General features: G+C 36.9%; 2 protein-coding genes across 2 annotated transcripts; both read right to left on the bottom strand.

Annotated features, from left to right (window-relative positions):
• Window positions 1–2,158: 2,158 nt before the first annotated feature.
• On the bottom strand, window positions 2,159–6,956 carry LOC116251378 (WAT1-related protein At1g21890-like). The gene is made up of 7 exons (XM_031625602.2): window positions 6,758–6,956; window positions 6,585–6,644; window positions 5,966–6,082; window positions 5,655–5,877; window positions 5,288–5,446; window positions 4,272–4,423; window positions 2,159–2,499 (listed from the first exon to the last, which is right to left on the bottom strand). Exons 1-7 carry the CDS (start codon window positions 6,943–6,945, stop codon window positions 2,331–2,333), a joined length of 1,068 nt encoding a protein of 355 aa, XP_031481462.1. The 5' UTR covers window positions 6,946–6,956; the 3' UTR covers window positions 2,159–2,330.
• An 8,416-nt stretch (window positions 6,957–15,372) lies between these two features.
• Window positions 15,373–24,411, bottom strand: LOC116249611 (WAT1-related protein At1g21890-like). Its single transcript, XM_031622764.2, has 7 exons — window positions 24,076–24,411; window positions 23,900–23,962; window positions 23,273–23,389; window positions 22,960–23,182; window positions 22,593–22,751; window positions 18,380–18,531; window positions 15,373–15,875 (listed from the first exon to the last, which is right to left on the bottom strand). Exons 1-7 carry the CDS (start codon window positions 24,261–24,263, stop codon window positions 15,707–15,709), a joined length of 1,071 nt encoding a protein of 356 aa, XP_031478624.1. The 5' UTR covers window positions 24,264–24,411; the 3' UTR covers window positions 15,373–15,706.
• Window positions 24,412–27,044: the final 2,633 nt, after the last annotated feature.

Below are 27,044 nucleotides of genomic sequence, written 5' to 3'. Positions count from 1 at the left end.
TGTGAAAACAATACATCGAAAGTCGGCTACAATCGAGTTGGGTCCCATTGTCAGATCTGAAAAAAATATATTCAAAGTCCGTCAAAATCCGATTTGGTACCATAGAAAATGGCAAGACCCTCAACCAAATCCATCAAATCAGAAACATTGATTGTTTCATTGTGTCAGATCCTGCAGTGATATGAGATCATTGGATTTAAGGTCAGATCTTCTCCCATTAAATCCTCAGTTTGTTTAAACTTTAAATTAACGATCTTTCAAAATACACCTTTTTATCTAACCTCCGAACTATGATTCGAGCATATCAATGCGACCATAAGTCTATAAATGCGAGTAATGGCACATTTATAACTATAGCTTCTATGGTCACTCCTCAGTCTCTACAACAAAGATTGATAGGTCTAGAAATATTGACTGACATGGCAAGAGGGATGTTTGTTGGACTGAGCTCAGTAATCCAGCACAGGCACAGACTCTTGTCTCCAAGACCAGGAAAACATTTGGTAGAAATGTCTACATCGGCGATATCTAAAACAGAGGGTGGAATTTTCTAACTTCTTAATTATATACACAGATCTAACCAATTAATTGCCCAGCAAATTAACGGCCAAACCCACAATTAAGACCATGGATCTTCAAAATCAAGTGAGCTAGCTACTGACAGTGGAGTATTTTAATGGTCTCATCATGCAAAGCATATGGCATTCCCACCTTGAACTAAAGCTGGGTATTGGGCCGGGCAGGATCAGCCCAAGGCTTGGCAAAGCCGGTCTCGGGTTGGCGCAAAGCCCTTGCCGGCAGACCCCGGCCTTCTTAGTTATCAGGCCAAGTCCGACCGTCAACTTCATACACATCGGGTACCTAGTTCATGTCTACCATTGTTCTTAACATTTTATTTTTAATATCTCAAAAAGCCTCAACGATGCATCAAGACTTTTTAAGAGAGCCATCAACAACACACAAAGAGTTTCTAATAGAGTCAGGGTGACACTAGTGGAGCTAGAATTTTTTTTTAGTGGGAACACTCATCCAATACCTTTAATTTTTTTTTGGCACTTTCATGTATAGCAATCAAATAGATCAAATATATATTAAACTAATTTTGTAAGGCTGGTGTGGGCAACTGCCCACACGAGCCACCATGTGGCTACGCCACTGCAGGGTGACACGGCAAAAGTTTGTAACTGAGCCAGCTGCTAGCATCATGTCAATATATATATATATATATATATATATATATATATATATATATATATATATATAGAGAGAGAGAGAGAGAGAGAGAGAGAGAGAGAGAGATGAATTTTAAATACAAATATAGGCTGACTAAGTGCCCACCCAACCTGATTTTTTTTTAAAATCAAGCTGGCCCAAATGTCAAATAACGAGCATAAGGCCAACCCCATGCCCACTCTTACCCTGAACACACTTTATCACAGGTCTACTTTTAATAAATAGCTCTTTTGCAGCTGCTTGCCTCTGATCGGATGTAAGCACTTAGCATGCAGTTTATCTGTTTGTATATATATATAAGCTAACAATTTCTTTTTCTTTTTTTTTTTTGGCTGGGGAAGGGGGGACTATATTCTCAAAAAATGTTTATAGGGGTCAAACTATATTTTTCAAAAAAATTTATAAAAGCCAAATTAAAATTCAAAAATTATAGCAGGTATTTTTTTTTTTCAAAATCTATGGGTGAGCTATGCGTTCGCTTTATTTGGATCTGATTTGTGAAGTTTTTCAATTTCTAATATAGTGCATAAATTAATTCCGGTCTGGCCTCTAATGCGTTTTATTGCCCTGAATCTAAATGGGCTGCAACCCGGGCAGGAGTGGAGCCACAATTTTTTTTAATTTACATGTAAATTTTAAAAAAAATTACTTGTTTTATATAAAATTTTGAAAAATGATATTTCGAATGTCAAAATTTAAAAACTTTTAATTCGCCTCTCCTCATAAAAATTTATACAAAGCAAGAGTTTTCAAGGGTTCACCACAAAAAAAAAGCTACTTTCATTGAACTTATTTTGTTGACAAAATTTCAAAATTGTACAGATATGAAGTAAGAACTTAAAGAATACAAGTATTTCATATTATGACAAGAGATTTAGCAGAGTTCTGATCAGTGCCATGTCTGCAGCCCAAGAAATCGCAAACTTTACCGGAAACCCATGAGATGTGATGAGTGTTGCAAGGTGGCTCTTATTGCCTGCTTTTTACAGAGGTAAAGATAATAATAATAGTAATAATAACAACAACAATAATAATTTCACGATTAGTTTGTTCAATTGTTTCTCTCTCTATATTGTGTTTTGAAGATGAAGGGCAGCTCAGGAGTGTTGCCCCTTGATCAAGGGCTCCCTGACCGTGATAACCACATCTTCTACCTGCTCCAAGCCACTCGCTCTCCTTGAGACAATCAACTGATCATTCTTGTCCTCTGCCTTGCCCCATAGCACAAAGTAGAGGCTCATTATCACCAAAACCCCTCCCACTACACTGTCAAAACCATACATTCAATCACTTGTCGATGTATACATGAAACAAGTAGGGCTGTACAACGAGCCGAGCCAACACGGGTTCAACTCGAACTCGCTCCAAAAAACTTGGTTCATGCTCAACTCGTTTATAAACGAGCCAAGTTTGAGCTTACAAATATACTCGAAAAGATTAACGAGTAGAGTTCAAATTTCAGGAACTCAACTTGTTTATACTCTACTTGACTTGTACTGGTACTCTATATAATATTGCCGAAACCGATTCACTGAATCACCAGTTTTAACGTTTAGGGCAAAACAATTTTTCACAAGTTATACGAGTTAACAATTATATAAGTTAACCCTTACACGAGTTAAATGAGTTAATGCTTATATGAGTTAACGCTAAACGAGTTAAATGGGTTGAACGAGTCGAGTTTGAGCTCGATTTTGTGTCATCGAGTCGAGCTCGAGCTTGCTATAAGAAGCTCGACTCGCTCGTGTGCAGCCTAGTAATAAGCGGGATTCTCCTCTTTATGAACCATGCAATGGGCGGCTGTCTCTCACTTATTGTTTTTGTCTCTCCTCTTCTCTTGGTGAATGTGTGTGTGTTGAATTCCTCCAGCCATCCGTACATCTGATGACTCACATATGCAACATCATGCATTCCATAGGACTGAGTGTATGAGACATTTAGGATGAACAACAGATGGCTGAAGGATTTCAGCATATATATATATATATATATATATATATATATATATATATATATATATATATATATATCAATGCGCACTCGCTCATATGTCAAAATGAATGGAAATCATCTCGACCATCAATTGTAAGGAAATTGGATGGCAGAGATTATTTGAAAAAATGGAAACCAAATGGCATTTTCAAGGGGTAGAGAACTTTCAAAAGAGGCAAGGGTCATCATTAAGAAAACTCATTTCTTTCATTCTTTGAGGGGTATTTTGATCTCTTAAAATACAGTTTGATTTCTACTTTTTTTTCAACTTAATCTCTACTACTTAATCTCCTTAAAATAATTGCTTAAATGATTTCCATCCTTTTTCGTTGATCGTTGATGAAAAAGTAAACAAACATACCATTAAGTTCATGAAATGTGTTAATTAAGTCAATATAAGTATATATATATATATATATATATATATATGAACCGATCACGAGTCAATCAAGTAGTTTGGAGTTTGTAAAATGCCATGTAGAAAGTGGCTTTTTAAAAGTTATGTAGTCATTGTACCCTTTGCTGGAAAGTTGTGCAGTAGCTTGTTGACCACCAAAGTCGAAATACTATTCAAAATAGTTCTCATAATTTTCATATTTATCTAATGCTCATATTCCATTCCATGAAGAACCCTGGTTAATAAATACCAAAATGTAAATTTATTACAAGTTAATCATGGGTAAATTGACTTGAGTGCACATATTTATTTTTATAACGTTGACCTTTTGATATAAAACCTACATTCTATTGATGAAATTTCCATTCTATCAAGAAAACAGAAAAAGAGAGGGAATGCAGGATAATTAACTTATTAAGCGGTTTTCCCTTTCAAGAAAGGAAACAAAGGCAACCAGAAAACCCTGGAAATATAATCGTCCCAAATTGTTGAAATATTTTAAGCACAGAAGGCAGGGAATTAGGAGGCGTTCGGGCCTCTTTTTCGGGGGTAGTGGGCTGTTAATCTAGCTCATCCAAAAAATGACAGTTTGCCAAAGAAGTAAAAAATGACAGTTTGCCAAAGAAGTTGGTTGAAAAAAAATGCATACCTTCCCAAATGAAGAGATTCATGGAGGCAGACTATCTGCAAGATGGCGGCAACGACAGTAGCCAAAGGGTTGAAGGCGGAGGAGAAGACAGGACCCTTCCTCTTTATGCACCAACTCTGGATGAAGAACCCAAATGCAGAGCATGCCAAACCCTGAAAAGTTACAATATTAAACATCAGTCAGCTAGCCACCCACTTCTAAGTTGAGATTGATTCAGTTTTCTCTTTTGATTTGCAACTTAGTGTCAAGAGTGACCGTTTGACATTAAGAACAACGTGTAAGTGTTTTACGAACAAGTGTTCCCTAAATCTAACATACTTTTAGAGAAAATTTATCACAGATTGTTCCTGATGCCAAATGGTCTCCTAACATCTCATTCAAGAGATGCATTCCAAATAGTGAACTCTTAATAACTTAGTAATTAGCTAAAGATCTTCCTAACTCCAACTTGTCTTGTTGTCCTGGAAATTCAATTTTTTGAAAGCACTGGCAGATGGTTAATATTCTTCATGTGTTTTACCTGAAGAATTAGAAGATTAACAAAACCAACACAGCCATTTAAGACCTATCACTCAACCTCGTTGGTGTGAAGGAGAGAATAATCGAATATTCGGCCTAGCCTGTATCTTCTTCTTAAATATGTATACATGCATCATGTCACATCCGTTCCTATATGAAGGAATTTTGATAATTTTGTATCCACTTCCATGTTCATGCCCGCACATATTATGAACTTTGTTAAGGGTGCTTTTGGGTCAGCGAGAGATTAACAACTCACAGCTTAAAAGAGAGTCTTGAAGGCTTCCTTCTATTTTCCAGTCTCTAGGCCCTCGACCAGTATCAATGGAAGACAGTGTTCTTACCTTAAAACATAAAGGCATAAAGGCATAGCATATATGAGAATCCAACTAGAAGCATGCTTTTTCCCATGCCCTTTAACTCAATCAGCTATGCATGCCGTTTGAAGTTTGAACAGTTTAAAGTTTGAACAATTAGAAAAAGAAGGTAAATATTACCGTATATACATAAGAGAGTAGCTCAATATTCCACCCGATCTTCCATTCGGAGACGTCGTGGTTTAGAATAAGAGCTACCGCTGCACATTCGCAAGTGGCCACGAAGCACAAGAACGCAGTCAGTGACAGCTGAGCCGGATAACAGGGAATCACCCATGCCTGTAATTTTTTTGGTTCATTTGAAGGAAAAAAGACAAAGAAAGTTCAACGACAAGATTCCTGTAAAAATAGGACGAAGTGCAGAAAAATTTGTGATTTTGAACTGTTGCCACGCCATTTACAGACAAGGCATGCATGTTTTAGTTTTTAAGATGAGAAAAACGAAAGAATTCTGTGAATAACGGTTTTTGATAATCAGCCTTATGACCTGATAGGTGAGCCAAACCGACCAAGCGAAGGCACTGGCAAAAAGGAGTATTGCACCTAGAGCCCACGTGCTACCCAGAAGCTGCCATTGTTGAAGCCAAAAGCTCGACCGCAGAAGCTGCGTTCCTTTGTAGAGTGTCATAATCAAGGTTCCACCTACACAGGTTGCTGTCCCTACCACCTTCGCCAGGCCTCTGATCTTTTTTATGTTTACGTCCTCCATTCTAGATCAGAAACAAAGGAAGAGAAAAAAAATGTAGTAAAGTAACAGAACTGAACTTGAAGACAGTAGAAATTGCGGCGTGTATCTACCTGAGAAAGAAAGCCAAAATGAAAGTGACGACGGGGATTATGTTGTTAGTCGCCGATGCGAAAGTCGACGACGTATAGTTCAGGCCGGCGAAGTAACAATTTTGATTGATTGTTATTCTGCGTAGGCAAGCGGAGCAAATTAAATTAATTAATGGCGTTGGGCGAGTCCACTGCATGAACGGCACAATCACTTCCACTCCTGCCCGCAAGTTGTGCAGCAATCACGTGCGATCATTAACTAGTTATGGCTCGCTGGTGTCAGATTGCTCTAAAGGCGGACATTCAAAATGGAGAAATACATTCGTAACTTGCATGTGATCACTCTGTTAGATAGAATCCGTGTTTTAAATCTTTTCCTCCTGTTTGCCAAAGGAAACAGAACAAGAAACCGCCTTGAATAATGAATCTTGCTGAACTTCCGTTTCCATTTCATTATGATCAACAACGTCTTTTTGAGTCCGAAATTTGTCCTACCTATTCCAAATTGTTCGATCTTAGAAGTCAAAAGTGTCTTTACTAATGACTTCCAGAACCGAGGCTAGCAGAAAATAGAGGAATTAATTTTTTTTGTGGAAGTTTAATTTGCATATATGTGTCGAAGGAAGGAAGACCAACATACAGGAGTCCCATAAGGAAGATGTGGATGGTGGCTTTGAATGTCAACGGGGGCCTGTCTTTCCTGCACCAGGAACACAAGGAAACCGACCATTTAATTTTATGATCGCATCAAATTCTTGATCTCTGTCTTCAACAGTACTGAAAATACATGGTTTCCTGATCGACAATACGTACCTCTCTACAAAATAAGCAACGGGAGAGATGGCGAGAGTGGCGACGAGCTGCCTGTAGGTGACAAAGACGTAGTGGTTGAGCCCGTCCTCGAGGGCCACCTTGACGATGGTGTTCATCAGAGCGTACATGATTTGAACCATGACCTGTGCAACGTAAGGGCCATAAGAATCCAGGGCCTCCGACACCATCCCCTTCTTCTTCTTCTTCTTCTTCTTCTTCTCTCCCTCACCTCTCTCTGCACTCTTCTGCAGCTTCTCTTTCTTCCAGTACTTGTTGCTCTCTTCCTACATATGTAAATAAGAAACTGATTTAAAACTTAATGCCCTTGTGTCGTCTGCTGGCGCGCCCTTCGTTAGACGCGCTTACCGTTTTGTTTTTTAAAAAAGGATGGAGGCCTGACCTTGTCAATGACTCGTTGCCTCTGCCGGTCTTGCTTTTGCCGATAAAGTGTATGGCAACCAATAAAATGGGCTCTAATCGTCCTGCCCACCAATTGTTTGACGGACAGATGCAGTTCCACTCTCACCATTTTGAAAACTTAAGGAGATCAAATATTTTAATTTCCAACTGACCAGTGTGGTTTTCTTGTGTTAGAAATGGAAAATGCAATGCGCTTAATTTGTCACAGGCTTTTTTTTTTAGTGTTTATTTAGGAAAACAGCCTTAAGAATGAAGCTCTTGAAGTGATACTGATGCCTCCAAAGTTCCATCTTACTTAGAGATTTGAAGGAACCTAGAGTGTTGTGCCTGTTATTGTTTACAACTTAAAAGAGTAATACACCAGAGCTTGACAGTAACCATGAAATTTGAACATCCAACCTCTTGATTATTGTGTATGTCTCTAAAGTTCTGTCTTGGTGTGAGACTTGAGAGGAGCCCAGGGTGTATCTTTGAACTTGGGAGTTGTGCTTGCAAGCTACCGTTTGAAGTCTAAAATAATAACAACCAGAGCGTGACAGTCACTATGAGATTCGAACCTTTTGATCGAGAATTGCCATGCCGCCCAGTTGTGATAAGCTCTTTGTGGGTAAGTTGACGTGTTTTTAGACCCATTTATCCACTTGGAGAGTAGGAATCGATTCAAAATGTTCCCATTTGGTGAAATTAAATATGTTTCAGTATTGAAACGATTGAAACTCAAGCGTGATTCTGCTGCCTGAAGCTTTTCATGGTATTCACGTGAGTGGCTGGAGCTCACCGGTGGTTTTCTTTTCTCGAGCTTCCTTTGAAGCTGAGGAACAGTCTGGCCGTGAGACTCGAAAGGGTCTTCAATCTTCATCTGATTGGAATACTTTTAAGCAGTTTGGCGTCTGTAAGTACTAAAATGGCAAATACGAGTCAACCAGATCCTGCCGGCCATTTATGACCTTATCAAAGCTCAGTAGTTGGCATAGAAACATCTGAAAATTGATTGGCCTTAATTCATATTGTCGCTTGATTGATTGGCAGGCTCACTGCAACAATGGAGCTGACTTGTTGTGGACTACTGCCCACACTAACCCATTAAAAATCTCATCGTAGGGTCTCAAGTTGACATTATCATAATTCAAAAATTACATGCACTGCTCACACCAAAATATCTTAGCTCTGCCACTTACTCACCTGTCAAATCATCAAAATCTCGAACAAGTTTGCTTTTAACTTTGCTATGTTTGTTTGCAAATTTGGAACAAATCGTACCACCATCTCTAGACAAGCTAGACCTTAACATGGGGAGAGGCCATGAATTATGAAACTAACGGTGCAAATGCAATGTTGGTGCCAACCACAAGTCTAAGTTTAGAGATACGTCAATATATATGTATTGGACTTGTAGACAGAAGTTACCAAGCTGAAAAAGGCTTGGATTGATGATCAATTAGGTCATGTAGTTGTGTCCATCAACTAGAAAAAAACGTTCTCCTTCTCTTATTACCGATTCTTAACATGCATTTCTTAACATGCATGCCTCTTCTACATTGGGAGCTGCATTAAACCTGACCATCATTAGGAAAGCTGGGTGGATGTTCAAGCCCGAACAGTGGAATTGTATATGTGTGCTTAAAATGACCAAAATACCCCTCAATATTGAAAAGGAGACACCTCCCCGGCCTTGCGCTTGTGTAAACAAAAACGAAAAACGGTTTTAAGGAAGGACGGAAATGCCACTTTCACAATGACGAAGATACCCTTGAGGGTCCGAATGTGCCTGCACCCATGTGTAAAAAAGTTGATTTATTATGACCCACAGGGAGGGCGCCGATCACGGGGCTCGAATCTAATTAGGTTGACGCTTGTCCTTTTCCGGAAAAGAACCTCTTGTCCAACAGTCAAAATATTTTTCCGTTGCCCCAGACTGGGAATCCCATCGACTGCCAGTCTCGCTCTATATCAATCATGATGCGCCTGAAAATCGCCATATGATTGAAAAGTGGCAGCTCAGAAATGCACTTCCAGAATGTTATTTTTCATTTTTTTTATTTCTATATAAATTTTTGATAGGTATTACAATTATTTCACAGATTGGTATTAAATGGATTTCCAAGTTCACTTAATTTACCACAAGTTTTTTTTTTTTTTAAATTTTTCCCCATATTCAGTTGTTTCTCATGATATGTGGATTCAGATATATTCATTTGAATCTTCATTTGCTTTAGATTGGGTTTCTGAATTTAAGTTTCGGTGCGCAATCTGTCTATGATTGCAACAACAAAAACCAGAGCACCGTAGATTCCGCTTTAATTCAGTTCTTCATATAATAAAGTTTTCAAAATATACAAAAGTGGGGCGACAACATATTTATTTATTTACTAAGTAGCAAAAATGGGTCCACATGTATTTATTTGACAGCCACAAAAGTGCAAAGTAGAGTTGGTCCAATAAGCAAACGAGGGAAAGAAAATTGCGCAGCAGCTACGGTGAAGGAGAAGGCTTCTTCAAGGGGAGGCCTTCCCAGGAAGGCCTGAAGTAGCTACCGTGGTTGAATAACCGTGAGAGAAACAATTCTCAAAGGTATAATAATGGCAAAAAAAATAAAAAATAAAAATTGGTTGCTTGGAAGCAATCTGCTTTGAAAAAGCCAAGCAACAAGCAAATTTTGTAGAAGAAAAAAGAAATCTTTTCCTTGCTAATATAAATTTAAACGTTGGTAGCCAAGATATGTAGTTTTTGGATAGTGGTTGTAGTAACCACATGACTGGTAAAAAAAGTTTATTTGAAAACATTGATGAGTGAATGAAATTAAATGCTTAGCTTGATAACAATCATCAAATTCAGATTATGGGGAAAGACCCTCCGAAGTATCACTTGAATCTGGTGAAAGAAAACTCCTTAAAGATGTATATTATGTACCCTACTTACCATAAAATTTACTAAGTGTAGGAAAATTTATATAAAATGGTTGCTCAGTTATTTTAAAAAATGATCTATGTGAGATAAGGCTAGAAAAATGATTGCTAAAGTTAATATGATACAAAATCGTATGTTTCTTCTTGAACCTTCTTATTTTGATCATTATGCTTTAATCGCTAAGGTTGATGATATGTCTACTCTTTGGCACGTGAGGTATAGACATTTGTACTTTAATTGCCTGAAATTACTTGTTCAGAAAAAAATTTGTTTTAGAGTTGTCTTTGATTGTGCCACCTAGTATAGTTTATGAAGGTTATGTATATGGAAAACAATATCAATTGTCAAAGCTTCTACTTGTTGATTTATGTGGGCCAATGATGACCCCTCAATGAATAAGAATAGATATGACTTTTTTCATATGAGTTGAGTCTATTTTCTCTCCCACAAGTTTGTGACTCTTGAAAGATTTAAGGAGTTCAAAGCTCTTCTTGAAAAACAAAGTGATCCCACTATAAAAATTTTACACACCGATAGAGGGGATTTTTTTTTTCAAATGATTTTAATTTCTTTTTGCGAGCAAAATGTGATTTGTAATTAGTTAATGGTTAGAAAGCTTCTCAACAAAATGTTGTTTCCAAAAGGAAGAATTGAACAGTTATGGATATGGCAGATAGAATGTTAATGCAAAACATATTCCTTTGAATTTTTTGACAAAAGCTATAGTCAATTTATGTGTTGAATATTTCACCAACAAACCCATTCAAAACAAACCCCATATAAGACATGAAACAGGAGAAAGCCCAATGTAAGTATAAAAATTTTTGTCGCATTGTCTATGCATTGATTAATGCAAGTGAACACTCTAAGATAAATAAGAAGAGCCAAAATGTTTTTTTTATGGCTATAATAATGAATCTAAAGATTGTCACTTATATAATTCTGTTTCAAGGAAGTTAATAATCCACCATGATGTAATTTTTTATGAAAGTAGTAAATGGGAATGAAGCAAAAATGATGTTAAGTGGTGTCATATATAAATGCATTTGGTCAAAGTGAAGATAAATATTCCTTATCTAGCTATATTTATCTCCAAACAATAATGGTGAAAAATCACGCGATGAGGAAATACCATCAAGACAGGTACATTTTCTAGAAGATATCTATAAATGTGTATTTGCAATTTGGTGGTTGAACTGTTGAGTTAAGAAAAAACTTGTGAAAATGATGAATGAGAAAAACTATGGAAGAAAAATTGCATGTAATTGAGAAGAATGATACATGGAAACTAATAGATTCACCAGCTAAAAAGCTCCCATTGATTTAAAATGAGTTTATAAAGTAAAATATTATGATGGTAGAATGTAAAGAAATATAAATCCAGGTTGGTAGCTAAAGGATATCTTTAAAAATATAGAGTTAATTTTTTTAAACATATTCTTCTATGACCATATTTGAAACTATTCAATTGATTTTTATAGAGGCTCTAGAAAAAGGGTGGAAAGTTTTTCAATTAATACTAAAACAACTTTTTTAAATGAATACTTGGATGTAGTTGTTGATTATGATCAACCCAAAGGTTTAGTTCTTTTTTGTCAAAAAAAGAAAGTATATATGTTGAAGAAACCCTTTTATGGCTTGAAACAAGCACCTCGGGCTTGGTATAGCCAATTAGACTCATATTTCCATCAAAATGGCTTTCATTGAAGCGAAAATGAGCTCACATTATATATAAAAATAGAAAATAATGAGTGTTTGTTTGTCTACATGTATCTAGATGATATTATTATGCCAGCTCTTTGATGAAATTTTGCGATTAATTTACATTGAAAATAATGAGTGAGTTTGAGATATCAGATTTGGGTATGTTCTATTACTTTTTTAGGTCTTCATGTGAGACAAACTAATGACCAAATATTTATTTCTACAGGAAAATATGTTGTACATTTGTTGAAGAAATTTAAACTAAATAAGTGCAAGAGCAGTTTTATTCCTATAAATGCAGGAAATAAAGTTAAAATTGATGATGGAAGCAAATGAGTCATATTTCTAAAATATTGTTAATAACTTAATGCATTTGGCTCATACACGGCCTAACATTATGTTCTTAGTTAGATGGATTTCCAGATTTATGCATAATATAACTATTCATCATCTTGGAGCTGCAAGATCAATATTGTACTGTATTCGAGGAACCTTAAATTGACATTTGGTTTAAACTAGTCACTAATTTTAAAGTGGATGATTTTTCTAATAGTGTTTGGGCAAGTTCAATGGAAGATAAGAAAAGTGGATATGAAAAGTACATGTAGTTATGTGTTTACTCTTGGATCTAGTGCAGTCCCTTGAAATACAGAAAAAAAAAGTAGCTCCATGACACTATCATCCTTTGAAGCAGAATATGTGTCTGCAACTACACAACTTGCCAAGCTACATGAATGATGCACATTCTTGGAGATATGTAGATTCAATAGACTCAATCAACTTAAATTCTCCCCTATAACAAGACAACTATTTCTATTGCAACAAATCCAATATTACATAAAAGGATGAAACACATTGAACTAAAACACCACTTTATTCATGAAGTAGTTGTAAATGGAGCCATCTCAGTCAAATAGTGTAGTGTCATTGATCAAATTGCTAATGGATTTACTAAGTCTTAGACCTATCAAAATTTGTTGTCTTTAGAGAGTTGTTGGGTGCATTTGAGTTCTCATATCCAAGAATTGAAAATGTGAATTGATGTGTGAATATGATTAGTGGGCAAATGGAAACCATGTGTGTGGGATAATTAAGAAGTTGATGGTCAATAAGGTCCATAAGAGAGTTTCAAGAATGTCTTTTGGTTTTTCATGATGATGTTCTGTCTTTTACATGATGATATATATAGTTAGTCATTTGTTAAAGATTAGTTGCTCTTATGAAGAGAAGAGTACTTTGGTTCTTTGGTTTTTAGAGTAGTGGTAATTAATTATGGATGTGAATATGTTACCAAGTATAATAGCATCATGATTAGAAGAATGTGGTGTTACGTGGAGAGCAAAAGATAAGTAGTGGACACAAATGAATAGGATCTTAAACGGTGGACATTTTTCGTTACTCTTCACATGCAATAGTGCGCTACATATTCTAGTTCTTGGTTAAAGAAAATTGTATAAACACAAAGTAAATTTTGAAGGTTTTCTCTTCTTCTTTTATTTTAATTGCCATAGTCTTTTTTTTTTAACTTTACGTGCTAAAGGCCCTCTAACAGCTCCAAGTAGGGCAAAACTTTCAATTAGATGGTTGACATATTTAAAGAATCAAATATAGGTAAAGAACTTTGTGTGTTCAAAGTCTACTTAGCACCCAATTTTAGGACAAGAAATCACCTTTTTCTAGCCTTAGCAATGGATGTTGCTCAAGTTTATTCTTAGGACTCTAGCATGCATTAGGGATTTTAATTCTATCAAAGGAGCCTAGAAAAGCTTGGCAAGGCACTAACCATGGCTACATGTTTTTCTTTCTCCAATTTCATTCAACAATATGATTTGCTTAAGATAATAGATTCTGATGAGCATAGTTTCACATGGAGCAATAATCAAGCAGACTAAACTAATTTGATTAGTAGGCTGGACTGATGATTGATTACTAGAGACTGGACTGACTGCATGCAATGCGAGCTCAACTTCCATATTTTCCCGAGAGTCTCTCCAAATCATAGTTTCGTAGTCTTCACCTTCAAAGATCAAACTTTCTGCTTGTTTTCATATTATTTGACTATTAGCATTGCATGACAAGGTACAAAAAGTAGTTTGAGGCACTGGTTAGTTGAAGTGTATGGTTGTTAGATAATAAATGGCCTTCCTTGAAAAATTCAGTGCCATTAGAAAAGGTCCCAAAATATAGAAGAAGCATGATTGTTGTCCTATCAATAGATGGAAGAAACATGATTGTTGTCCTATCAATTGCATCATAGAAGAATTTCAACAGTGCATAAGGGAAGTACATAAAGAAATGGAAGAAGGAAATTTGGTAGATAAACTTGGCAAAAATGAACACTTGCACACCCATATATTTGGTGAGCTCAGAAATTTTCATTCATATGATTATATAAATTGATTGTAGGATTTTCATTAGATAAGGCCTAAATAGTTATAAATTTAAAATTATAAATACATGAGTTACATAATTTTCATCTTCTCGATCACATGCAATTATGTTATCCCTCATTTCCTTCTATTTTGAATTCTTGCTTTATGTACAAGATTCTCATTGATATGCTTAATAACAATTTCTTTAACATTTCTCCACAATTTGTGCATGGTGTCTACAAGCTTCAGATTGGGTTTGAAAGGCTGAAACATAGGTTCATTTAATGCCTTTGTTATCCCATTTGCTACTTGCTAGTTAGTTCTAATGAATTGGATCTTAATGTGTCTTTTATTGAGATGATCACAACAAAAAAAAAATCACCTTTATATGCTTGGTTATAACATGGGAAAGCGGACTCAAGGCTGGATACAATAGGACAATGTTAGCGATGCCACGATATATGAGGTTTATACTTTTCACATCCCAACTCCTTCAATAGACTTTGGATCCAAATAAGTTCCGTAGCACCCCCTGCAAGAGATTTATATTCTTCTTCTATACTAGAAATAATTATGGTTTTCTCTTTTCTAAACAATCAAGAAACTGTGTTATTTTCCATAAATATTATGCAGCTTAGTAGACTTTCTATAATCTATATATTATGACTACTTTGTGTCTGCAAAGGCACTGCAATAATAATAGATCTGAAGACAATGAAAACTTCAATCCAAGATCTAAAGTACCCTCCAAATATCTCAAGGTCTGGTTTACTACTCCAGGTGTGACTGCATGTATTTAACATACTTTCTTAGTAGCGAAAGATATGTCAAACATGCATATGTGCTTAATTTAAAATGTCATCTTTCATTTTCTTCTCTTCCTTTTGTGTTTTGGTTTCTGAGCTCATAGGGGTACTGGTTGTGTTAGATTTTTCCATGTTGGCCTACTTGAGCAAAATTTTCTAAGTAATTCCTTTGGCGTAGAATGATGGATTCTTCACGGTAGAGGATTTCAATTCCAAGATGGTTTTCACCTATGGCTTGAAACAAGGACCTCAGGCTTGATGTAGCCAATTAGACTCGTATTTCCATCAAAATAGCCATTGTCGAAGTGAAAATGAGCTCAAATTATATATAAAGATGGAAAATAATGAGTGTTTGTTTATCTGTATGGACTGCAACCCTGATAACGAAGGGCAAGAGTTTCAATCGTTCACCACCAAGAAAAGCTACTTTCATTGAACTTATTTTGTTAACAAAATTTCAAAATTATACAGATATGAAGTAACAACTTAAAGAATACAAGTATTTCATATTATGGCAAGAGATTTAGTAGAGTTTCTGATCAGTGAGATGGCTGTGGCACAAGAAAATGCAGACTTGACAAGAAACCGATGAGATGTGATGAGTGTTGCAAGGTGGCCCCTATTGCCTGCTCTTCACAGAGGTAAAGATAATAATAATAGTAACAACAACAACAACAATAATAATATCGCCGTTTGGTTTGTTCTTCTCTCTTAATTGTGTTTTGAAGAAGAGGGGCAGCTCAGGAGTGGTGCTCATTGATCAAGGGCTCCCTGACTGTGACAACCACGTCTTCTACCTGCTCCAGGCCACTCGATCTCCTCGAGCCAATCAGCTGATCTTTCTTGTCCTCTGCCTTGCCCCACAGCACAAAGTAGAGGCCCATGATCACCAAAACCCCTCCCACCACACTGTCAAAACCATACATTCAATCACTTGTCAATGTATACATGTAACAAGTCGAGTTGCACAACCAGCCAAGCCAACTCAGTATCGACTCGAACACGCTCCAAAAAACTCAGCTCGTGCTCGACTCATTTATGAACGAGCCAAGTTTGAGCTTACAAATATACTCAAAATCATAGACGAGTCGGAAACTCGAACTCGACTCGTTTATACTCTACTCTACTTGCATCGATACTCTATGTAATATTATCAAAATCAGTTCACAGAAACACCAGTTTTAACTTTTAGGGTAAAAACAATTTTCACAAGTTACATGAGTTAACGCTTACATGAGTTAACCCTTACATGAGTTAAACGAGTTATTTCTTACACAAGTTAATGCTAAACGAGTTAAATGGATTAAACAAGTCAAGTTCAAGCTCGATTTTGTGTAGTCGAGTCGAGCTCGAGCTTGCTATAAGAAGTTCGACTTGAGTTCAAGTCAAGCTCAAGTTTTTTGAGTAGAGTCGAGTTCGAGCTGGACAAGCTTGAGCTCGACTCGGCTTGTGTGCAGTCCTACTAACAAGCGGTGGATTCTCCTCTTTATGAACCATGATTGGGCGGCTGTCTCTCACTTCTTGTTTTTGTCTCTCCTCTTTCTCTTGGTGAATGTGTCATATTTTTTTATATCCTCCAGCCAAAATCTAGCAGGACCCAAATTATATATATATATATAGACACACGCACACTCATATGTCAAAATGAATGGAAATCATCTGGACGGTCAATTGTAAAGAGATTGGATGGTAGAGATTAGTTGAAAAAATAGAAACCAAATGGTATTTTCAAGAGGTAGACATATCTTTCAAATGAGACAATGGTATTCACTAAGAAAACTCATTTCTTTCATTCTTTGAGGGGTATTTCGATCTCCTCAACTGCAGTTTGATTTCTACCTTTTTTCAACTTAATCTCTACTGCTTGATCTCCTTAAAATAATTCCTTAAATGATTTCCATCCAATCTAGCGGATAAGGATATGGTAGCTACCTATATATATATATATATATATATATATATATCACACACACTCGTTTTAAAAAATTGTCATTCACCATTTGGGCCCAACCCAGACAAGTTTCTTAATGCAGCTAAAACTCTTTTCCTGGGAGCTGCTAAAATTGAAGGGACTTGAGGCTAGAATGTGTAATTTTGTAGGACGTGAAATTTATACATTTCTTGAATTAGCTTCCTTGAATAAATCTCGCTGCTTCCATATTACGTTAGAAAATGGTCCCTTATACGAAGAAAAAGAAACCGTTCCTGCAATTACCTCAACCTGATTGAGTTTAAATTTAACTTCAGTTAAGGGGCAAGATTAAACATATACTCGGCAAAAGTGTGGCCCAATCAAAAAATTCAAAAATGGTTAGACTTATTTCAGCATTATGAATTAAAAATGGACCTCCAACTGAAAATTTCCCTCAACCAATGGCTACCCAAATGTCGCGTGCATGTAAAGGCAATATCCGTTGATCGACCATTCATGCAGACTTTAATTTAACGACAGATGTCTTCAGGACCTCCACTCTAAATGGTGGTCAGACCTTCTTACAAACATTTATGTAATGTCTCTGTCAAATCTAAACGATCTCAAGTCATTGTACCATAAATTCACTGTTTAAACAAACAATAATATGGATTTCAGTAGCAAGCAGCAGTGCTCGCTGAGTGGATTTCCAGGTCCAAGTGGAGGATGGAGGTGGCCGGCTCGGACCTTCGATTCACAAATCTGTGCTCATTGGTTGATCTCAGCTCACATTTAAAAAAAAAAAAAAAAAGGCCGAAACATGTCGGTGAAACGTAGCCACGTGTTGGTAATGATTTTACTGACGTTTTGGTTGATCGTTGATGAAGAGAGTAAACAAACATACCATTATGAAATATGTGAATTAAGTAAATATAAGATTATATATATATGAACCGATCATGAGTCAATCAAGTAGTCTGGAGTTTGTAAAATGCCATGTATAAAGTGGCTTTTTGAAAGTTGGCATGCAGTCATTATACCCTTTGCTGGAAAGTTGTGTAGTAGCTTGTTGACCACCAAAGTCGAAAAACTATTCAAAATAGTTTCTACAATTTTCATATTTACCTAATGCTCATATTCCATGAACCCTAGGTTAATAAATACCAAAACGTAAATTTATTACAAGTTAATCATGCGTAAATTGTCTTGAGTGCACATATTTATTTTTATGTGCTTGTAATGTTGACCTCTTGATATAAAAACTACATTCTATTGATGAAATTTCCATTCTATCAAGAAAACAGAAAAAGCGAGGGAATGCAGGCTAATTAATTTATTAAGCGGTTTTCCTTTTCAAAAAAGAGAGAGAGAAAGAAAAAAAACCGGAAAACACTGGAAATATAACCATCCTAAATTGTTGAAATATTTAGGAGGCTGTTAATCTCGCTTACTAAAAAAATGACACTTTGCCAGAGATGTAAATTGAAAAAAAAATGCATACCTTCCCAGATGAAGAGACTCATGGAGGCAGACTGTCTGCAAGATGGCGACAATGACAGTAGCCAAAGGGTTGAAGGCGGAGGAGAAGACAGGACCCTTCCTCTTTATGCACCAACTCTGGATGAAGAACGCAAATGCGGAGCATGTCAAACCCTGAAAAGTTAACAATATTAAACAACAGTCAACCTTATAAGTGTCATATGAACAAGTGTTCCATGAATCTATCACAATTTTAAAGCAAATTTATCACACATTGTTCTTGACAATGGTCTTTTAACATCTCATTCAAGAGATGCATTCCAAATAGTGAACTCTTAATAACTTAGTAATTAGCTAAAGCTCTTCCTAACTCCAACTTGTCTTGTTGACCTTGAAATTCAATTTTTTGAAAGCACGGGCAGAAGGTTAATATTCTTCATGTGTTTTACCTGAAGAATTAGAAGATTAACAAATCCAAACTGAAACCATTCCCATGTTTTGTCTCATTCCTAAGCGAAAGGAATATCGAATGGGTCTTCTTCTCCAAGTAAAAACAAAAGCAACAAGACAAAAAAGAAAATAGAGGGCGAAACCTGGGTGGTGTGGTGCCACTATTTGTAATCCACATGAATAATACCTATGGGTTCGAACCAAAAACATACTATTTAAGTGCTAGTTAGCTCGACTAAATATGTTATACCCCTTGCGACTAGAAAAGGGAATGAGAACTTATAGAGAGTTCCTAAAAGGCTAAGAATTCAAAAGCAAAAGCACCCCCAGCCAAAGCTGTAGTGGCAACCACCAGTGGTGTGAAGTTAATACCAGTGGTCAACAACTAGTAGCGTGGACTTTGGAGTCCGTACCTAGGTAGCTAGTTTCGGTCCTATCTTCAAAAATAATTATATGGTACCCCACTTGGACTCCCCACTTGAGTTCAAGTACCATAGTTGTAGGGCAGAGTCAATGATTTTTCATGAGGAGGACCAATTACAATGCCAAAATTTTGACAATAACCAAAATACCATTTTTCAATTTTTTTTTATAAATGACAAGTGAAAATTTTTTAAATTCATATGTAACTTTAATGGGGGCAAGGCCGCTCCATCCCTGAGGATTCTTAAAATATGGTTTTATGGGGACATTTGGTAACAATAATATATTGTTATTATTTTATGAATCTATGAAACACTCAAGTGTTTCATGAATTTTAAAATAGTAACAGTCCCAATAAACCTTATCGCTTAAGATATACATGGGACATTCATGACTCAAACATTTATTGACAAAATAACATGAACCACAAGTTAACTTGGGAACGGTACTTGCGATATGTGACATATGGACAAGAGAACTTGAATCACACGCTAACTTCTTTCGCACATCACATCAAAGTACTGAAAATCGAGTTAAGGTATTACCCTGTACAACTTTATTTTTTCCCTTTTTGGGCTAATTAAGAGAAACTATGTGAAGAAATTGGCTTACCAAAGGCAAACTTGAGTAACTGCCTTAGTCAAGAACTTAGGAGACACCGGGAATACGGAGGAAGAGATTGACTGCTCGAGGCCAGAGCATCCAACTGAATGCTTCGATACCCATTTATAAAAATACCCCACAAAATAAAAAGTAACAACACATCCCCATAACGAAAAAATTGGGAAGGTAAAACTAAGCATATGTTAAAAAAAAAGGACAAATAATTAATTCTTAGCTTTTGAAAAAACAAAAACAGATGCCCCTCACATGTGGAATAGCAAGTGGCAAATATTCTAATATTCTTTTAGTAAGGAGGGACATTACTAGCTGGAAACCTTTTATGTCTCCGTACCAAGTATTAAATGGTTCACCCAATATACAAATTCTATAGGGTTACCTGTTTGAAACTTGTTCGAAACTGCATTAAATGCATTAAAAGTTGTATTTTAGAATGCAAAAATATTCATCATATTCACATTCATATCTCTAGTGCTTTGTTGGTACATTATCCTTTGTGTTAACTTTAATGCATAATAGGCATTTAAAAAAAAATTTGTGTAAGGGGATTTGTCCTTCTAGGCAAACTTTTCACTCTTCTGATTTTGTCCATTCCCCTCTCCCTTTCTCCTCCGCCAAGGACATTTTCATCATTTTTTCCAACATATTTTGCTTCAATCCACAGCCCTATTGATAGAAATTGTTTTTGAAATATTTCCGTAAGAATAGTCTATAATTTAGGGCATGGAAGAGCAAGGGGGCTACAGTGGGCACGGCCACCCACAACTTTTCGAAAAACAAAATTTAGTACTTAAATTTTTAAAAAATTTGCATTTGCCCCCCGAGAAATTAAAAAAAATACGATTGGACCCCCTACAAAAATTAAATTTAAGAATACAATAAGGCCCATTCCACACACACTATATATATATATATATATAGTGTTACTTAGGGAGCCGAATCCCAATTAAAATAAACCCTCAATTATTGCAGGGCACATCGAATATTGTACAATATTTTTATAAGGGAGACATTAATTTTGTTTGGATTCTGACACTAAATGTCAAACATATTTCCGTAATAATACTATAGATCCTTAGGGAGGCAACCCAAACTCAAAACCAACCTATTAATTGGAACTTTTTCACTAGGCATGGTATGGCTCTGGCTAAATATAATGAAGGTTCTTTAGCTAATGGAACTGTAACATACGGCTCCATTAACCTGCTTAAAATTGGTGCAGGTTTATAGGACACTAGTTTTAGCATGCCTCGATTTTTGGACACTTTTCCTTACAACCCCGCAATGCCTCCCCAATACACAACATGCATACAAGAAAAAAACTACTAGAAAGGATTCAAGCACTGAATGATATCTAATAAGGCCAAACATGTATTCACTGGATCCTTTTCAAGGAGAAACAATGGGACACCCACTACTGAGGGCAGTACCAGATGGGTTTCTCTTTTTCACTGCCAACAAAGCCATTTAAGTAACGTTTGATGGGTTGGAAATTCACTGGACCACATGAAATTTATTTCAAATTTTTAAAAAATTTTCAGTTTATCAAACATGGAAATTTTTTTTTGACCATTGGGATTGGAAATAGAAATATATTTTCGAAATTTTTTTTTCATTTGAGAGCTGGACAAATTTTTCGGCTTTTTTTTTTTACCATCACCTCTGCTGCCTCCCTCACTTGCCTGCTTCCTCCCTCACTCGCCTTCTTCATGCGCCTCCCTTCTTAGTTCTTTCTCCCTCCCTTGCCAGATTCCTCCCTCACTCGCCTTCTTCATGCGCCTTCCTTCTTAGTTCTTTCTCCCTCGCTCCCTCTCGCTCCCTTCTTCCTCCCCAGCACGCCTTCTTCCTCGCTCCCTTCTTCCTCCCCAGCTCGCCTTCTTCCTCGCTCCCTTTTTCCTCCCTTGCTCCCTTCTTCCTCCCTCACTCCCTTCTTTCTCTCTTGCTCGCCTTCTTCACTTAGGAATGTATTTCTTTTTCATCAAACTAAGAAATAAATTTCTGAAAATCTATTTCTCATTAATCACTCATACATTCAAATGAGAATCGAAAAGATTTTTTCAATTACTTTATTCCAAAACACTTATTTTCACAAATATTTTTCCACTTCCAAGTTGCCAATCCATCAAACGTTACCTTAAGTGAGGCGTATTACTCAACCTCGTTGGTGTGAAGGAGAGAATACTTGAATATTCGGCCTAGCCTGAGTAACCCACTTCATTAATTTAGAGCATCAACTGTGTTAAGGGTCGAACGCACTTAGACCTGGCAGCTAAGTAACATATGGTGGGAACATTAAAAAAAAAAAATATATCTTCTTAAATGTATGCATACATGCATCATGTCACATCCCTCCCCGCCCAAAATGTATTTCTATCTTCCAAGAAATTAACTCTTTTTTCCTTTCATCTGGCCCTTTATTAAGTTCTTTTCTTTTCTTATATCATGGCATTTTGGTCATTTTGTATCCACTTCCATGTTCAGCCTGCACATATTATGGCATTAACTTTGCTAAAGGTGTTTTTTGCTAAAGGTGTTTTTTGCGTAAGAGATTAACAACTCACAGCTTAGAAGAGAGTCCTGAAGGCCTTGCCTCTCTTTCCTCGATCAATGTCAATGAAAGACAGTGGTGTATCCTTTGAAGATCCAACTAAAGACATGTTTTTTCCCATGCCCTTTTAACTCAATCAGCTATGCATGCTGTTTTAAGTTTGAACAGTTTAAAAAAAAAAGGTAAATATTACCGTATATACATAAGAGAGGAGCTGAATATTCCACCCGATCTTCCATTCGGAGGCGTCGTGGTTTAGAATAAGAGCTACCGCTGCAGACTGGAAGGTGGCCACGAAGCACATGATCGCAGTCAGTGATAGCTGAGCCGGATAACAGGGAATCACCCATGCCTGTAATATTTTTGGTACATTTGAAGGAAAAAAGACAAAGAAAGTTCAACGACAAGATTCCTGTAAAAATAGGACGAAGTGCAGAAAAAATTGTGATTTTGAACTGTTGCCACGCCATTTACAGACAAGGCATGCATGTTTTAGTTTTTAAGATGAGAAAAACGAAAGAATTCTGTGAATAACCGTTTTTGAGAATCAGCCTTATGACCTGATAGGTGAGCCAAACCGACCAAGCGAAGGCACTGGCAAAAAGGAGTATTGCACCTAGAGCCCACGTGCTACCAAGAAGCTGCCATTGTTGAAGCCAAAAGCTCGACCGCAGAAGCTGCGTTCCATTGTAGAGTGTCATAATCAAGGCTCCACCTACACAGATTGCTGTCCCCACCACCTTCGCCAGACCTCTGATCTTCTTTATGTTTACGTCCTCCATTCTAGATCAGAAACAAAGGAAGAGAAAAAGAAAATGTAGTAAAGTAACAGAACTGAACTTAAAGACAGTAGAAATTGCGGGTTGTATCTACCTGAGAAAGAAAGCCAAAATGAAAGTGGCGACGGGGATCATGTTGGTAGTCGCCGATGCGAAAGTCGACGACGTATAATTCAGGCCGGCGAAGTAAAGATTTTGATTGATTGTTATTCTGCGTAGGGAAGTGCAGCAAATTAAATTAATTAATGTCGGTCGACGAGTCCACTGCATGAACGGCACAATCACATCCACTCTTGCTGCAAGTAGTGCAGCAATCGCGCGCGATCATTAACTAGCTATGGCTCGCTGGTGTCAGATTGCTCTAGGGGCGGACATTCAAAATGGAGAAAATACATTCGTGGCTTGCATGTGATCACTCTGTTACAACTTACATAGAATCCGTGTTTTAGATCTTTTCCTCCTGTTTGCCAAAAGAAACAGAACAAGGAACCGCCTTGAATCTTGCTGAACTTCCGTTTCCATTTCATTATGGTCAACAACGTCTTTTTGAGTCCAAAATTTGTCCTGCCTATTCCTATTCCAGATTGTTCGATCTTAGAAGTTAAAGTGTTGCTAATAATGACTTCCAGAACCGAGGCTAGCAGAAAGTAAAGGAATTAATTATGTTTTTGAAGGTTAATTTGCATATATGTGTCGAAGGAAGGAAGGAAGACCAACATACCCGACGAGTCCCAGAAGGAAGATGTGGATGGTGGCTTTGAATGTCAACGGGGGCCTGTCTTTCCTGCAAGAGGAACACAAGGAAGCCGACCATTTAATTTTGTGATCGCATCAAAGTCTTGATCTCTGTCTTCAACAGTACTGAAAATACATGGTTTCCTGATCAGCAGTACGTACCTCTCTACAAAATAAGCAACGGGAGAGATGGCGAGAGTGGCGACGAGCTGCCTGTAGGTGACGAACACGTAGTGGTTGAGCCCGTCGTCGAGGGCCACCTTGATGATGATGTTCATCAGAGCGTACACGATTTGAACCATCACTTGTGCAACGTAAGGGCCATAAGAATCTAGGGCCTCCGAACTCATCCCCTGCTTTTTCTTCTTCCTTTTTTTTCCTTTTTTTTTTTTCCCTTCTTACTGCTTCTCTCCCTCACCTCTCTATGCACCCTTCTGCAGCTTCTCTTTCTTCCAGTACTCTTCTCTTTCTGCAATTTCTCGTTGCTCTCTTCCTACATATGTAAACAAGAAATTTATTTAAAACTTCTTGTGTAGCCAGCTGGCGCGCTACGGTGGAATGACTTGTTGCCTCTGCCGGTCTTGCTTTTGCTGATAAAGTGTATGGCAACCAATAAAATGGGCTCTAATTGTCCTGCCCAACTTTTTGACGGACAGATGCAGTTACACTCTCACCATTTGAGTTAAAACTTCAAATCTTTTAATTTCTAACTGATCAGTGTGTTTCCGTGTGGTAGAAATGGAAAACGCAATGCGCTTAATTTGGACATACAGGTTTCATTTTTTTCTTTTTTAGTGTTTATTTAAGAAAACAACCTTTAGAATAAAGCTCTTGAAGTCATACTTATATGCTTTTAAAGTTCCATCGTAGAAATTTGAAGGAACTTACGGAACAAACTCGAGTATTGTGTTGGTTATTGTTTGCAGTTTAAAAGAGTAATACGTCGAAGCTAGATAGTGACCACCGGATTTAAACCTCGAACCTCTTGATTCTTGATTGTTGCTTATGCATCTAAAGTTCTGTCTTGTTGTTGAACTTGAGGGGAGCCCACGGTGTATCTTTGAACTTGGGTATTGTGTTTGCAAGCTACCGTTTGCAGTCTAAAATATAAAATAGTAATACACCAAGACATGACAATCACTATGGGATTCAAACCTTTTGATCCTGAATTGCCATGCCGCCCATTTGTGATACACCGCCCAGTTGTGATACGCTCCTTGAGGGTAAGTTGACGCATGTTCTCGGACCTATTTACCCAGTTGGAGCGTAGGAATCGATTCAAAATGTCCCCAGTTGGTGAAATCAAATATATTTCAGTATTGAAACGATTGAAACTCGATCTGCTATTGTGCACGGTTTTTTATAGCTGTAACCATGATTCTGCTGCCTGAATCTTTTCATGGTATTGTCCACGCGAGTGGCTGGAGCTCACCGGCGGTTTTCTTTCTCGGGCTTCCTTTGAAGCTGAGGAACAGAAAGAGTCTGGCCGTGAGAATCAAAAGGGTCTTCATCTGATTGGAATACTTTTACGCAGTTTGGCGTATAAGTACTAAAAATGGCAAATACGAGTCAACCAGATCCTGCCGCCCATTTACGACCTTACCAAAGCTCAGTATGGACTTTGATTGAATGGCAAGCTCATTCCAACAATAGAGCTGACTTGCTGTGGACATCCGCTCACACCAACCCATCAAAACTCTCCTCATAATGTCTCAAGTTTGACATTTATCATAATTGAAAAATCACCAACTCAAATGCCTTGATACAAAAATATCTTAGCGCCGCCACTCGTTCACACTTGCTGCCTTTCAAATCATCAAAGTCTCAAACAAGTTCTTTATAATAAGGCCACATTTTTGCATTTAGTTTCTCTTTTAACTTTGCTATGTTTGTTTGCAAATTTGGAACAAATTGTACCACCATGTCTAGACAAGCTAGACCTTTAACTTGGGGAATAGTAGAAAAGGCCATGAATTATTCATGTAACTGCAGGTACATGCCTTTTTTTTTTGGGTTTATGAAACTAACGGTGCAAATGCAATGTTGATTCCAACCACAATTCTACGTTTAGACGTACGTCATCATATATCCTTTCTAGGGGTGGAACCAGGGGGCTTTGCATGAGCTTGGCTTTATCTCAATTTTTTTTTAAATATACATGTAAATTTTAAAAAAATTTACTTGTTTTATATAAAAATTTTTGAAAAATGATATTTCGGTCAGTGATAAAATTTAGAAACTTTAATTCGATCCTCATCAAAAATTTCTAACTCCATCCTAAATTACTTTCCATTGTATATTCTATTTGTAGACTGAAGTTAACAAACTGAAAATGATTGGATTGATGATTATTAAGTCATGTAGTTGTGTCCATAAACTAGAAAGGACGTTCTCCTTCTCTTAATACCGCTTCTACATTCGGGGCTGCATTAAACCTGAATTGCATGTTTGTGCTTGAAATGACCAAAATAACCCTCAATATTGGAAAGGGGACACCTCCCCGGCCTTGTTCTTTGTGTAAAACAAAAACAGGAAAAAAAGGTTTTAAGGAACTAGGAAATGCCATTTTCAAAATGACCAAGATACCCTTGAGTGTTCGAATGTGGTTGTAGTCATGTGCAAAAAAGTTGATTTATTATGATCCACAAGGAAAGGCGTCGATCACGGGCCTCGAATTTAATTATGGTGACGCTTGTCCTTTTCGGAAAAAGAACCTCCCATCCAACGGTCAAAAAGATTTTTCTTTTGAACCAGACTGGGAATCCCATCAACTGCCAGTCTCGCCCTATATCAAGCAGGATGCATCTGAAAATTGCAAAATGATTGAAGAATGGCAGCTCAGAAATGCACTTCGAGAATGTTATTTGGTCACCTAGAACAATTGGTCTGAATAGTTGGTCAGTTTTTGTTGAACACAGATTTCATTTTTCTATTTCTATACTTTTTTTTTATAGGTATTGCAATGATTTCACAGATTGGTATTAAATGGATTTTCATTTAATTTACCACAAGTTTTTTTTTTTTAAATTTTTTTCCCCATATTCAGTTGTTTCTCATGATATGTGGATTCAGATATATTCAGTTGAACCTTCATTTGATGTAGGCTGAGTTTCTGAATTTAAGTTTTGGTG

Source organism: Nymphaea colorata, chromosome 3 (genome assembly GCF_008831285.2).
Source record: "Nymphaea colorata isolate Beijing-Zhang1983 chromosome 3, ASM883128v2, whole genome shotgun sequence".
NCBI classification, from domain to species: domain Eukaryota; kingdom Viridiplantae; phylum Streptophyta; class Magnoliopsida; order Nymphaeales; family Nymphaeaceae; genus Nymphaea; species Nymphaea colorata.
The sequence above is the reverse complement of the archived record's forward strand: the minus strand, read 5'-3'. Positions and strand labels throughout refer to the sequence as shown.

Excerpts from the sequence above, each read along its gene's own strand:
- LOC116251378 (XM_031625602.2), bottom strand. The coding sequence starts at position 6,945 with ATGGTGTCGGAGGCCCTGGATTCTTATGGCCCTTACGTTGCACAGGTC. Across the intron at positions 6,645-6,757 it reads GTTGCTTATTTTGTAGAGAG|GAAAGACAGGCCCCCGTTGA; the intron begins GTACGTATTGTC and ends TTCCTGGTGCAG. Across the intron at positions 2,500-4,271 it reads GAATCTCTTCATTTGGGAAG|TGTAGTGGGAGGGGTTTTGG; the intron begins GTATGCATTTTT and ends TGGTTTTGACAG.
- LOC116249611 (XM_031622764.2), bottom strand. The coding sequence starts at position 24,263 with ATGAGTTCGGAGGCCCTAGATTCTTATGGCCCTTACGTTGCACAAGTG. Across the intron at positions 23,390-23,899 it reads TTCCTTCTGGGACTCGTCGG|AATAACAATCAATCAAAATC; the intron begins GTATGTTGGTCT and ends TTCCCTACGCAG. Across the intron at positions 15,876-18,379 it reads GAGTCTCTTCATCTGGGAAG|TGTGGTGGGAGGGGTTTTGG; the intron begins GTATGCATTTTT and ends TGGTTTTGACAG.